A 13,632-nucleotide genomic window follows, 5' to 3' on the forward strand; every position below is an offset into this window, starting at 1 on the left:
TCGAAGGGCTGAATGGCCTACTCCCACACCTACTTTCTACGTTTCTATGAACTGTGTGCAAATTGATAGTGACATTTCTTATAATACGAGTGATTATAGTTCAGAAATGTCTGGAAGCACATTTTTCTCTTCTGTGTTCTGTACAGTGTACAAATGAAGGTCAGTTGCATCAAAATGCACATTGATAGTGAGCATAGGGGACCCGCGTGACCAAGGGCGAGGAGGGCCGCCGAGAAACGTAGGGGGGCCCAGGCAGGGGAGGAAAGAAATGAGGGGAGGGGGTTTACCTAAAATTGGAGAATTCAGTTCTAGCACTTTGAAGCGTTGAATTTTACAATTTAAGTTAACTAACCTGCAAACAACATTTTCCCCTTTTTATTTATTAATCTTAAAAAAAGTTATTTCCCCCCCGCTCTTCCCTGTGCCCAACCTGGACTCTTGCCCATTCCTCCAAATCCACCTATATTCCTTCCTCACTATTCATTTCACTACACTTGACCAACATTCATTTAAGCAATATCTCTTACTATTGTTCATTGTGGACAATGGGAACACTTGACTCAATTGACTGAAATCTTGCTTTTTTAAATTTTGCTTTATCGTCAGGAATTTTAACTAAAATACAATGTGAAAATAAGCTACATAGAAAAGCTGGAGGAAGCAAGAAACAAACAGGACAGAAACAAATAAACAGATAGGTTTTATAACAGGTTCGGATATAGGACATTTAATTTCCATTAATAAAGCACACTACACCAGTGAATTTAAATCACAATTAAGCATCTCTAACTTTTTAAACTTAACTGCAAGCTTTCAATAAAAGTACTGTCCTCCTCAAAGAAGGAAAGACAAAGAGTGCATTCCAATCTGGTTTAGACATTTACAGACATTCTCAGGAGGAGGAAGCAATTGCTGTGAATGGCTGGCACATCAAAATGCTAAAATATTTTTTCTAACACAATACAATCAGTTTCCTGTGACCTTGCACCCAGAGAGTCAACAATAAACATTGACTTCACAAAGAAAGGTCTCGACCCGAAACGTCGCCCATTCCTTCTCTCCCGAGATGCTGCCTGACCTGCTGAGTTACTCCAGTATTTTATGAATAAATCACAAAGAAGAAATGTCATTGCAACAAATCATGCATTCATCTAATCTGCCACTTTAAAAATAATATTTCATCATTAAAAATATTTTGATTTAATATCATCTGGAATATTAAAAAAGTAAATTGACAAATTGGAACTGTCGGGTGGAGGTATAGAAGTCTCACATCACCAGGTTCAGGAACAGTCACTTTCCTACATATCAACTTTCTTGAACCAAACTACAAAATCCTAATCTAACCTCAGCACCTCTTGCACTAATAAGAAGTTGTTTTCCGACTGTTTTTTTTGCAATAATGTCTTATTATCTTTGTATGGTCTTTTTCTTTCCAATGTCTTGGATAGTTTATGTAAAATTTATAATCTTGTGTGTTCTTTGAGCATATGTGTCTGCAATACTGCTGCAAGCAAGACTTTCATTGTGTCTATACCTCATGGTACTCGTGCATATGACTGACCGATTGGAGCAGTGGAACATCTCTGCTGCAGGGTTTAGCATGGCAAGAGTGTCACTAATGACAGTATAGTAAAATTACCACATAACACATTGGTGAGGGCAGTCTGATTTAAATAAGGATAATGGTGTTTAAAAGGCAACCGTGATATATATTCTTTCCTTTTCTAACATATGATGAGCGTTTGATGGCACTGGGCCTATATTCGTTGGAGCATAGAAGAAAGAGGGGGGACCTCATTGAAATGTACAGAATAGTGAAAGGCTTGGATAGAGTGGATGTGGAGAGGAGGTTTCCACTAGTGGGAGAGTCTAGGACTAGAGGTCATAACCTCAGAATTAAAGGACGTTCTTTTAGGAAGGAGATGAGGAGAAATGTCTTCAGTCAGAGGGTGGTGAATCTATGGAACACTTTGCCACAGATGGCTTTGGAGGCAAAGTCAGTGGATATATTTAAGACAGAGATAGATAGATTCTTGATTAGTACTGGTGTTAAGAGGTTATGGGGAGAAGGCAGGAGAATGGGGTTAGGAGAGAGAGATAGATCAGCCATGATTGAATGGCATATACTTGATGGGCCGAATGGCCTAATTCTACTCCTATCACTGATGATCTTCTGAACTTTTCTAGCAGTCCCTCAAAATCAAAGATGACTATGTTGTGGGTTCCGAGAGGCTGATGCAGATGCAGATTCCTCCTTCATGTCCAATGAACCACAATCCTTCCATGGCTTGGGGTAGAATTAGGGTTCTCTAGGTTGGTTCAAAAACCTGATGGGAGGAGAAAATTATTATTTTTTATTCTCCCCATCTGTAATTTGGGATTCAATGCCGGGACATTGGTCTGGGAGAGAACACAGACATTGGAGGGACAGCACATCAATTGACTCGGTGGATTCAGTGATAATATACGCAACACCTTCTGAATAATCTGCTCTTCAACTATCTCTGGACAATTCACAGAGGTAGGGCGATAGCCAAAGGTGAAGAATGGCGTGCTCATAGGGTGATGTCGAAGAAGCGTCGAAGTGGGCTGCTGGAGGTCCTGAAGATCCATTAGATCAGCTGCTACTCCAGGTAGCCGAGTTTGCAGATTGGACCTGGCATGTAGTGGTGGAGCATCAGTAGGGGACATTGACAAATCGTCTGGCCAGTCCGACCCTCTGTAACTCCGACCCAGTGCCGCCTCCAGGGCAACGAGCCTATGAGGCCAAGTCAAACACACTTAACTTTTTTTTAAATTCTGATTTGAAGGGGACAATATAGCACCTGAAGCAGGCGACTCTTGTGCACTGGCTCAGTGTGGTCTATTGTTTTACACTCATATACTTTGTATGATTGTGCTGACAGAATAATTTTCACCACCCAACTTTTCAAATGGAGCCAATTTTAGTAAATCAATATTTAAACAAACTCAGTTTTCAATCTAAGCTAGACTCACGTGAAATCTTGCAGAAGGACACGGGCTGGCCAGAAGGGAACATCTGTTTGGGCTTGTTGATTTTTCCAATCAAGAATAGTTAAAGCATCTTCTTTTTTCACATTATGTCCATCACAATTTCGAATAGCAGCCTCAAATATTACACGGATGGAGTATGGCAGTCCCACTTTTAGATACAAAGGTCAAATCAAATAATAAACTACTGTAAAAACAATGAAATATATTTACCTAACATTTTGTACTTACATATGCCACAAAATGCTATTTAATGTTTTTTTTTAATGCATCTCAAATATAAATACATGGGTTCTTCCTCGACCGTAGAACCAGCCAATCCCCATCTACCAACACTCTCCTCCGCCTAGCAGAGCTGGTTCTTACCCTCAACAACTTCTCCTTTGACTCCTCCCACTTCCTCCAAACCAGAGGCGTAGCTATGGGCACTCGCATGGGCCCTAGCTACGCCTGCCTCTTTGTCGGGTACATCGAACAATCCCTGTTCCGGGTGTACACCAGCCCCATCCCCGAACTCTACCTCCGCTACATCGACGACTGCATTGGTGCTACCTCTTGTACCCATGCAGAACTCACTGACTTCATACACTTCACTTCCAATTTCCATCCTCCCCTTAAATATACCTGGACTATCTCTGACACCTCCCTCCCGTTTCTGGACCTCACCATCTCCATCACAAGAGACAGACTAGTGACAGACATTTACTATAAACCCACTGACTCGCACAGCTATCTGGACTACACCTCTTCCCACCCGGTCCCCTGCAAAAAGTCTATCCCCTACTCCCAATTCCTCCGTCTACGCCGCATCTGCGCCCTGGATGAGGTGTTTCACACTAGGGCATCAGAGATGTCCTCATTCTTCAGGAAACTGGGCTTCCCCTCTTCCATTATAGATGAGGCTCTCACTAGGGTCTCTTCTACATCCCGCAGCTCCGCTCTTGCTCCCCCTCCCCCCACTCTCAACAAGGACAGAATCCCCCTCGTTCTCACCTTCCACCCCACCAGCCAGCGGATCCAACAAATCATCCACCAACATTTCCGTCACCAACAACGGGACCCCACCACTGGCCATATCTTCCCATCCCCTCCCCTCTCTGCGTTCCGCAGAGACCGTTCCCTCCGTAACTCCCTGGTCCACTCGTCCCTTCCTACCCAAACCACCCCATCCCCGGGCACTTTCCCCTGCAACCGCACGAGATGCAACACCTGTCCCTTTACCTCCCCCCTCAACTCCATCCAAGGACCCAAACAGTCTTTCCAGGTGAGACAAAGGTTCACCTGCACCTCCTCCAACCTCATCTATTGTATCCGCTGCTCTAGATGTCAACTTATTTACATCGGCGAAACCAAGCGCAGGCTCGGCGATCGCTTTGCTCAACACCTGCGCTCGGTCCGCATTGACCAAACTGATCTCCCGGTGGCCGAGCACTTCACCTCCCCCTCCCATTCCCAGTCTGACCATTCTGTCATGGACCTCCTCCAGTGCCGTAGTGAGGCCCACCGGAAATTGGAGGAACAGCACCTCATATTTCGCCTGGGCAGCTTGCAGCCCAGTGGTATGAACATTGACTTCTCCAACTTTAGATAGTTCCTCTGTCCCTCTCTTCCCCTCCTCCTTCCCAGATCTCCCTCTATCTTCCTGTCTCCACCTATATCCTTCCTTTGTCCCGCCCCCCTGACATCAGTCTGAAGAATGGTCTCGACCCGAAACGTCACCCATTGCTTCTCTCCCGAGATGCTGCCTGACCTGCTGAGTTACTCCAGCATTTAGTGAATAAATACCTTCGATTTGTACCAGCATCTGCAGTTATTTTCTTATAAATACATGGGTTTATTAGTGGCAGACAAAAATACGAACAAAATTACAACATTCAAAGAATATGTGAGAGGAATAAACACAGTCCTTTCCCCAAAGTAGGGGAATCGAGAACCACAGGACATAGGTTCCTATTAAATCTCCCCCCCCCAACTTTAAACCTGAGGGGTAACTTTTTTTTTATACAAAGGATGTGGGCCTATAGAACAAGCTGCCAGAGGAGGTAGTTGAGGCAGGTTCGTAATGTTTAAGAATCAGTTAAGACAGGTATATGGATAGGTTAGTTTTGAGGGATATGGGCTAAATGCAGGCAGTTGGGACTAGTGTAGATGGGACGCATAGGTCAGTGTGGGCAAGTTGGGACGAAGGGCCTATTTCCACACTGTACGTCTCTATGCAATTATTTTGTTCACTGCTTTCATGAATTGTACCTTGCTTCCACCTTAATCTTACTGTGCGTTTCTAAATAAGGCTGACAATATATCAGTAGAACAGAACAAGGTCACAGCTATATCAACCTTGTAATTGCTACCTTCTCACTCTCCTCTGGAGACCCATTGCCTTTTCCTTTATTAAGGCAATAATTTGTGCTTACATGCAATTCTCCAGCAGCAGTGTGGGAGCGTATAATAGTTCAGTCTATTGGCCACTGTTCCACATGAGCTTTCAGGTCAACAAGGTAAGCTGGCCAACTAATGCCTCACTTGACTCTGGGACTCCACAGCAGTATACAGAAAGGCTGACGAACTCAGTAGACCATGAATCAAACTTGGTGCAAGACTCTCTTACGTCTGCCTGAAACCTGTTGGGCTCCCAGCACAGCAAGATGTCCATCAGGAAAGGTTGTCGACTGACCCATTCCAGACTGCAAGACTACATGCTGAGGGACGCACTGAAATCAATGCCAATGCCAAGTGGGGGTTTTGTTTTGTTTAAAGATAGGTGCGAACACTACTGAAACAAAATGGACAGATGCCGAGAATGCCTAAAGAGTTTTTTTGCACAGTTTTTGTTTTGTATTTTATTAGATTCTGATTAAAGATGATTTTTGGAGAAAAGATAAGAATCAAACTTGGAACCTCCAGGTCTGCATGACCCAATGCTACCAACTCAGCTTTTGGTATCTTGTCACTTACTTTACCAGTTCGCCAGTCTAGTTTTAGAACGTTAAATTGAGTAAGCAGATTCAAATACAGGGGAGATTATGGTTAGATTAGATATAGTTAGATGATGGGTTGTTAGATTAGATATAGTTAGATTATACGTAGTGCTAGGGTGGACAGAGAAAATATGCGATTAAATGTATTACTGGAAGTGTATGCAGAGCGATGCAATACATGTAGCTATAGAAAATGGACACCAGCATGATGCAGAAAGAAACATAGTACCCCAGCAAAGAGAGAATCAACTATTTCAGACAGTGGGTTTTAAAATTTTGGTTTTGGGAGAGATTGTTAATTTCTGGCATGGTAAAAGCAGTTTACAGGCAATTCTCAGGAACAGAACCCTTATTCAACCTGGGGACTGGCTGTATTTAATAAATGTCTATTAATCAGTTTTTCTGCAGAGGTGTCAGTCAATGGGAGGGGGAACAGGGAAGAAGGAATAGAAAGAGCCCCAGATAATTGAGGAGCTCCTATGATGTTTAAACTTTAGATTTGGGGAGGAGCCAGCGCTGCCGTCGCAGCTGCGGCTTGCCTGCAGTCCGTCTGTCTTTTGTGTTTTTTGATGTTTTTGTCTGAATTGTAGTTTTAATATGATGTAGTGTTGTATGTTATGTTTTGGGGGGGGGGGGGTGGGAGGGAACGGGAACTGTAAAATTCTCTCTCCCGAACAGAGACGCGACCTTTGTTCTGTGTCGTGTCTCCGTTCCCGTTGCGGCCTACCACCGGCCATGCACCTGGGACCACCTGGGGCTCTGGTTCGCAGAGCCCACGGCCCGGACTCACCACCTGCGGCGCTGGCTGCCTGCGGATGCTGCGGGCGCGGCTGCGACTCGTCTCCGGAGGCTCCGGCGCGGGCCGCGTGGACGTCGGAAGCCCGCAGGCCCCTGGATGGGGGCCGACATCGGGAGCTCTGGCAGCGGCAGAGGCAGCGTGTTCGCCCGCCCCGAATCGCGGGGCTTGGGTCGGCCCCCCGCGGACCTTTCACCCTCCGGCGCGGCCTGAAATAGGCCGCGGGATTTTTCACCGCCCAGCGGGGGCTTCCATATCGGGAGCCCCGACCGCCCTGATGTGGCAACTCCAACAGCCTGACCGCGGGAGAAGACGGCAGGGAAGAGAAAAAGACATTTTGGCCTTCCATCACAGTGAGGAGGGACTGGAGGAGACTCACTGTGATGGATGTTTCTTTTTGTTTGGTGTTAGTTGTGATTGTATGTGTTATTGCATTTTTATTGATTAATCTTATTGGTCTTATTGTTCAACTGCGGGTAATGTTTCATTTCACTACACATTTATGTGTATGTGACAAATAAACGACTATTGACTATTGTGTCCGAGTTATAAAATTGATCAGCACTGTGGTGCAATAGACAATATTGCCATTCAATGTGATCAAGGCTGATCATTCCTGCCTTCTCCCCATACCCCCTGACTCTGCTATCCTTAAGAGCTCTATCTAGCTCTCTCTTGAATGCATTTTGAGAATTGGCCTCCACTGCTTCTGCGGCAGAGAATTCCACAGATTCACAACTCTGACTGAAGCTGCTGCTACATCATGCCAGAGACCCGGGTTCAATCCTGACCCAGGTTTTATCTGATGGACTTTGCACGATCTCCCTGTGACCATGGGAGTTTCATTTATGAATTCTGGTTTCTTCCCAAAGACATGTAGATTGGTGAGTTAACTAACCATTGTAAATTGCCCCTGGTAGATGAAAGTGGTAGAATCAGAGAGCACTTCATGAGAATGTCTGGAGAATTTAAAAAATAGCATTAATGAGAGTATTATAGCAAATGGGCAGTTGATGGTCAGTGATTGTTGGCCACATTCCCGTTTCCAATCTGCATGATTCCAGGAAATCGTTGAATGGACGCGCAAAGCAAAACAGTGTCCACCCCTTCAGTTCAAATAACAGTATTGGCCAAAACATATTTGAAAACATCTCACCATATCTTGGGTCACTGAGTTTAAGGACATTGAAGTATTTTTTATCAGGATCATCTGCAGATAATGGCTCAATTAAATGATGAAAGGGATGTCCTACAATGGAAAGAGAGAAAAAAAAATTATTGTATAACATTAAATATATTTATGTTTAACAATCTACTGCACTTTCCAACCTTCACAACCCTGACATATCTGATTAATTGTTTACTCAGATACAGTACAAGGACTGGTATTAGCTTTCCAGGGCTCTACACAACAGAATGACTGATCTATTTAATAAATAAACTCAGGGAGATGACGGGTGTAGACACAGGTTTGAAACAACTTCTAGCTGGGCTATATACAGAGCATCAGTGACACAGCTGCCAAATGTTCAAAGCTGCAAACTCAATGATTCAATTACTCATTGCAATGATACTTAATTCAATGATATTTTATTGCCACATGTACCCAAGTATAGTGAAGTGCTTTGTGTTGCATACAACCCAGTAAAATTGCAGAGATTCGGTATGTCAGAGGGAATTCTCTTGAACTTCTACAGATGTACTGTAGAGAGTATATTGACTGACTGCAACACGGCCTGGTTCGGCAACTTGAGTGCCCAGGAGCGAAGACTGTAAAAAGTTGTGAACACTGCCCAGTCCATCACGGGATCTGACCCCCTCTACCCCCTCTACCCCTCCCCCCCCCCCCCCCCCCCCATCATCGAAGGGATTTACAAGGGTCACTGCCTCAAAAAGGCAGCCAGCATCATCAGACACCCAGCATCATCAGACACCCACACATTCCTGGCCACACACATTTCACCCCTGCCATCAGGAAGAAAGTACAGGAGCCTGAAAACTGTAACATCCAGGTTCTGGAACAGCTTCTTTCCCTACAACCATCAGGCTATTAAACACTACATCCCCCATTAAGCTCTGAACTACATATTGATATTATTGTACTATTAATGTTTGTTTTTTATGTGTGTGCGTGTACGTATGTGTGCGAGTGTGCGTGTGCAAGTATGTGTAAATATACACACAGAGCTTTTTTCTTGTTTATTGTGATGTTTACAGTGTACTATGTTTACATATTCTGTTGTGCTGCTGCAAGTAAGAATTTCATTGTTCGATTTGGAACATATGACAATAAAATACTCTTGACTCTCATGAAAGTCACATAGCAAGCCTTGCCTAGGCAGTACTAAAGTATCGCCACGCTTGGCGCAGACAAAATTACAAACGTTCACCGAACACTCCTGACTACTGTCTGACACATATGTCAACAATCCCCCCACCCCCGGGTCCCCCTTCAGTCCTGGTGCCACCCCCCCATCCCATCGTTCTCGGTTGCTGCTGAGTAGCAAGTAGCTGAAAACGAAAGCATCAGATCTTTCAATTCTCGCGAGGACTTAAAACATGCAAAATGTGTGGAAAGTCAAGTCAGACTCCGTGTTTCTTAAAACACAACCCTGCAATTTATACTCGAGTGCACCAATACTCTATCACTGAGCATTGATATCTCTCAACTCAATTCCAGCTTTTTTCTTTATTCATTTTTTCAGGCTCTTGTCAAAGGTGGGGCCAGTATTTATTCTCTAACCCTGACCACGCTTAAGAGTGGGTGGTGAGCAGCCGCCGTTACCCACAACAGCCGTGGTGAAGTCAGGCCTGCGATGCAGTTAAGGACGGAATTCCATGGCTCGGACATGGTGGCTACAAAGGAACTGCAAGTCAAAATAGTGGGCAACTCAGAGGGGAATTCAGAGGTGGTGCACCCATGTACCTGAAGTTCTCAAAATGTGTAGGAAAGAACTGCAGATGCTGGTTTAAATCGAAGGTAGACACAAAATGCTGGAGTAACTCAGCGGGACAGGCAGCATCTCTGGAGAGAAGGAATAGGTGATGTTTCGGGTCGAGACCTTTCTTCAGACTGATTGCCTTTCCTCTGACTGGTTAGCACACAACCTCGATACATGTGACAATAAACTAAACTAAACTATTGAAGATGGTGCACAATGTACATGCTATACAGCAATAGTGTGGGGAATTAATGTTTGGGATGTGATAGATGTCAAAGCGGCACGGTGGCGCAGCGGTAGAGTTGCTGCCTTACAGCGAATGCAGTGCTGGAGACCAGGGTTCGATCCCGACCACGGGTGCTGTCTGTACGGAGTTTGTACGTTCTCCCCGTGACCTGCGTGGGTATTCTCCGAGATCTTCGGTTTCCTCCCACACTCCAAAGACGTACAGGTATGTAGCTTAATTGGCTGAGCAAATGTAAAAATTGTCCCTAGTGTGTGTAGGATAGTGTTAATGTGCGGGGATCGCTAGGCGGCGTGGACCCAGTGGGCCGAAGGGCCTGTTTCCGCGCTGTATCTCTAAATCTAAAAATCTAAATCTAAAGCCCTGGATGGTGCAGAGCGTGGTAGTGTCAGAGATGCAAACATCCTGGGCATGTGGAAGGAAATCCTTCACGGTCCTGATTTGTGTCATGTAGATGGTGGAAGGCCATCAAGTCATCAAGGGGGGAGTTAGTTGCTGCAGTATACTCTGACCTGCTCTCTTCATACTTACGGAGCAGATGCCTTGGGCCAAATGGCCTAATTGTAGTCCTATGTCTTGCGGGCTATTTACGTAACTGGTTCAGTTGAGTTTCTTGTTATTCACGTCCCCAGGCTGTGGGAGGCTAGTGCCGTTGAATGTCAACTGCAGGTGTTTAAACAAGATGAACTACTTTACCCATGCAGAACTCACTGACTTTACCCATGCAAAACTCACTGACTTTACCCATGCAAAACTCACTGACTTCATAAATTTCACCACTAATTTCCATCCTGCTCTTAAATATACTTGGTTAGCAGAGCTGGTTCGTAACCTCAACAACTTCTCCGTTGACATCTCCCACTTCCTCCAAATCCGAGGCTTAGCTGTGGGCACTTGCAAGGGGTCTAGCTATGCCTGCCTCTTACGTCAAACAATCCCTGTTCCAGGCGTACACTGCCCCTATCCCCGAAATCTACCTCCGCTACATTAACGACTGCATTGATGTTACCTCTTGTACCCACGCAGAACTCACCGACTTCATACATTTCACCACTAATTTCCATCCTGCTCTTAAATATACTTGGACCATCTCCGACATCTCCCTACCATTTCTGGATCTCACCATCTCCATCACAGGAGACAGACTAGTGACCGACATCTACTACAAACCTACTGACTCCCACAGCTATCTGGACTACAATTCTTTCCACGCTGTTTCCTGTAAAAACTCTATCCCTACCCCCCAATTCCTCTTTCTACGCCGCATCTGAGCCCAGGATGAGGTGTTCCATACAAGGGCATCAGAGATGTCCTAATTCTTTAGGAAACGAGGGTTCCCCTCTTCCATTATAGATGAGGTTCTCACTAGGGTCTCCTCTATATCCCGCAGCTCCGCTCTTGCTCCCCCTCGCCCCATTCGTAACAAGGATAGAATCCCCCTTGTCCTCACCTTCCACCCCATCAGCCAGCGTATACAACAAATTATCCTCCAACATTTCCATCACCTCCAACGGGATCCCACTACTGGCCACGTCTTCCCATCTCCACTCCTTTCTGCTTTCTGCAGAGACCGTTCCCTCCGTAACTTCCTGGTCCATTTGTCCCTTCCCACCCAAACCACCCCCTACCCAGGTACTTTCCCCTGCAACCGGAGGAGATGCAACACCTGTCCCTTTACCTCCCCCCTCAACTCCATCCAAGGACCCAAACAGTCTTTCCAGGTGAGGCAGATCGTTTCACATTCTCCAGACCTTCACCAGACCCGCACCTCCTCCAACCTCATTTATTGTATCCGCTGTTCCAGATGTTAACTCCTCTACATCGGCGAGACCAAACGCAGGCTCGGCGATCGTTTCGCTCAACATCTTCGCTCAGTCCTCCTTAACCAACCTGATCTCCTGGTGGCTCAGCACTTCCCCCTCCCACTCCCACGCCCAGTCTGACCTTTCTGTCATGGGCCTCCTCCATTGTCATAGTGAGGCCCAACGCAAATTGGAAGAACAGCATCTCATATTTCGCTTGGGCAGTTTACACCCCAGCGGTATAAACATTGACTTAGACAATAGACAATAGACAATAGGTGCAGGAGTAGGCCATTCAGCCCTTCGAGCCAGCACCGCCATTCAATGCGATCATGGCTGATCACTCAATCAGTACCCCGTTCCTGCCTTCTCCCCATACCCCCTCACTCCGCTATCCTCAAGAGCTCTATCCAGCTCTCTCTTGAAAGCATCCAACGAACTGGCCTCCACTGCCTTCTGAGGCAGAGAATTCCACACCTTCACCACCCTCTGACTGAAAAAGTTCTTCCTCATCTCCGTTCTAAATGGCCTACCCCTTATTCTCAAACTGTGGCCCCTTGTTCTGGACTCCCCTAACATTGGGAACATGTTATCTGCCTCTAATGTGTCCAATCCCCTAATTATCTTATATGTTTCAATAAGATCCCCCCTCATCCTTCTAAATTCCAGTGGATACAAGCCCAATCGCTCCAGCCTTTCAACATACGACAGTCCCGCCATTCCGGGAATTAACCTAGTGAACCTACGCTGCACGCCCTCCATAGCAAGAATATCCTGACTTCTTCAACTTCAGATAGTTCCTCTGTCCCTCTCGTTCCCCTCCGCCTTCCCAGTTCTCCCACTGTCTTCCTGTCTCCTACTCCATCCTATCTTTGTCCCGCACCCTCCCCAGACATCAGTCTGAAGAAGGGTCTCGACCTGAAACCTCACCCATTCCTTCTCTCCTGAGATGCTGCCTGACCTGCTGTGTTACTCCAGCATTTTGCGTGTACCTTCAATTTGAATCGGCATCTGCAGTTATTTTCCTACCCATAAGTTTAGATCCAAGCTAATATTACTGGCCTATGCTGTGAAGACTGAACTCTAAAGATGAGGAACCACTTGCTGTAGGATGCCTAGCCTCTGTCACTGTCCAGCTCTAGTGGTGTGAACATTACTTGCCACGTATCAGCCCTTCCTGAATGTAACTAGCCTTTACCGTATGAACCATTTCAATAGCTGATGAGTTACAAACATAAATGAACATTTGCAATTGTCAGCTAACTCTCCCACTGCAGACTTTATGAAGGAAGAAAAGTCAGGGATGAAGCAGCTGGTGGTGGCTGGGCCGAGTGTATACCCTAAGGATCTCCGATGGCGAGCCTCTGGGAATGGGAAGATTGACAATGACTAGCATAATCTCATTTCTGTGAAACAGATCAATACCCAGAAGGACGCAGCAAACAACCTCCCCATCCAGTACTTCTGTCGTATTTAAGTCAATTGATTCATTGTCGAGAGCCACTACATAGCAACTCCTCCTTGTCCATTAAATCTGTTCATCTATACTTTGTGCAAAGGCGTGTACGCGGTCTGCGATATTCATGTTTAAGGTGGAGCTGACGGCAAACACTGGCAAAGCTTTGCACAAACATCTCTACTGCTGTACCAACAACTGTGCCCAGCAGTGGGCTGCAGAATAGCTCGACAGTACAGGAGGAGGAATGGCAGTTGAAAAGTAAATGCTGAAGACACACTCATTTTTGGACAGAATTAATGTTTTCTTAAGCTTTTTGTTTCAATGTCTGATATGCTAGGTTTTAATTCATTCTCGTCCCATTCCTTGTCAACTTGCACTTTAATTCTTCATTTCACT

At 45.5% G+C, this 13,632-nt stretch overlaps 1 protein-coding gene across 1 annotated transcript in view; it reads right to left on the bottom strand.

Moving 5' to 3' along the window:
- The window catches only part of ireb2 (iron-responsive element binding protein 2), a 73,707-nt gene that overhangs the window by 37,924 nt on the left and 22,151 nt on the right, over nt 1–13,632 (bottom strand). The window contains exons 2-3 of the mRNA XM_078430017.1: nt 7,946–8,038; nt 3,001–3,166 (exon numbers count right to left, since the gene is read on the bottom strand). Of these exons, the coding sequence (XP_078286143.1) occupies nt 3,001–3,166; nt 7,946–8,038 (259 nt within the window). The remainder of the gene's footprint in view (nt 1–3,000; nt 3,167–7,945; nt 8,039–13,632) is intronic.

The sequence above is a fragment of the Rhinoraja longicauda genome, chromosome 38, assembly GCF_053455715.1.
Source record: "Rhinoraja longicauda isolate Sanriku21f chromosome 38, sRhiLon1.1, whole genome shotgun sequence".
Lineage (NCBI taxonomy): Eukaryota > Metazoa > Chordata > Chondrichthyes > Rajiformes > Arhynchobatidae > Rhinoraja > Rhinoraja longicauda.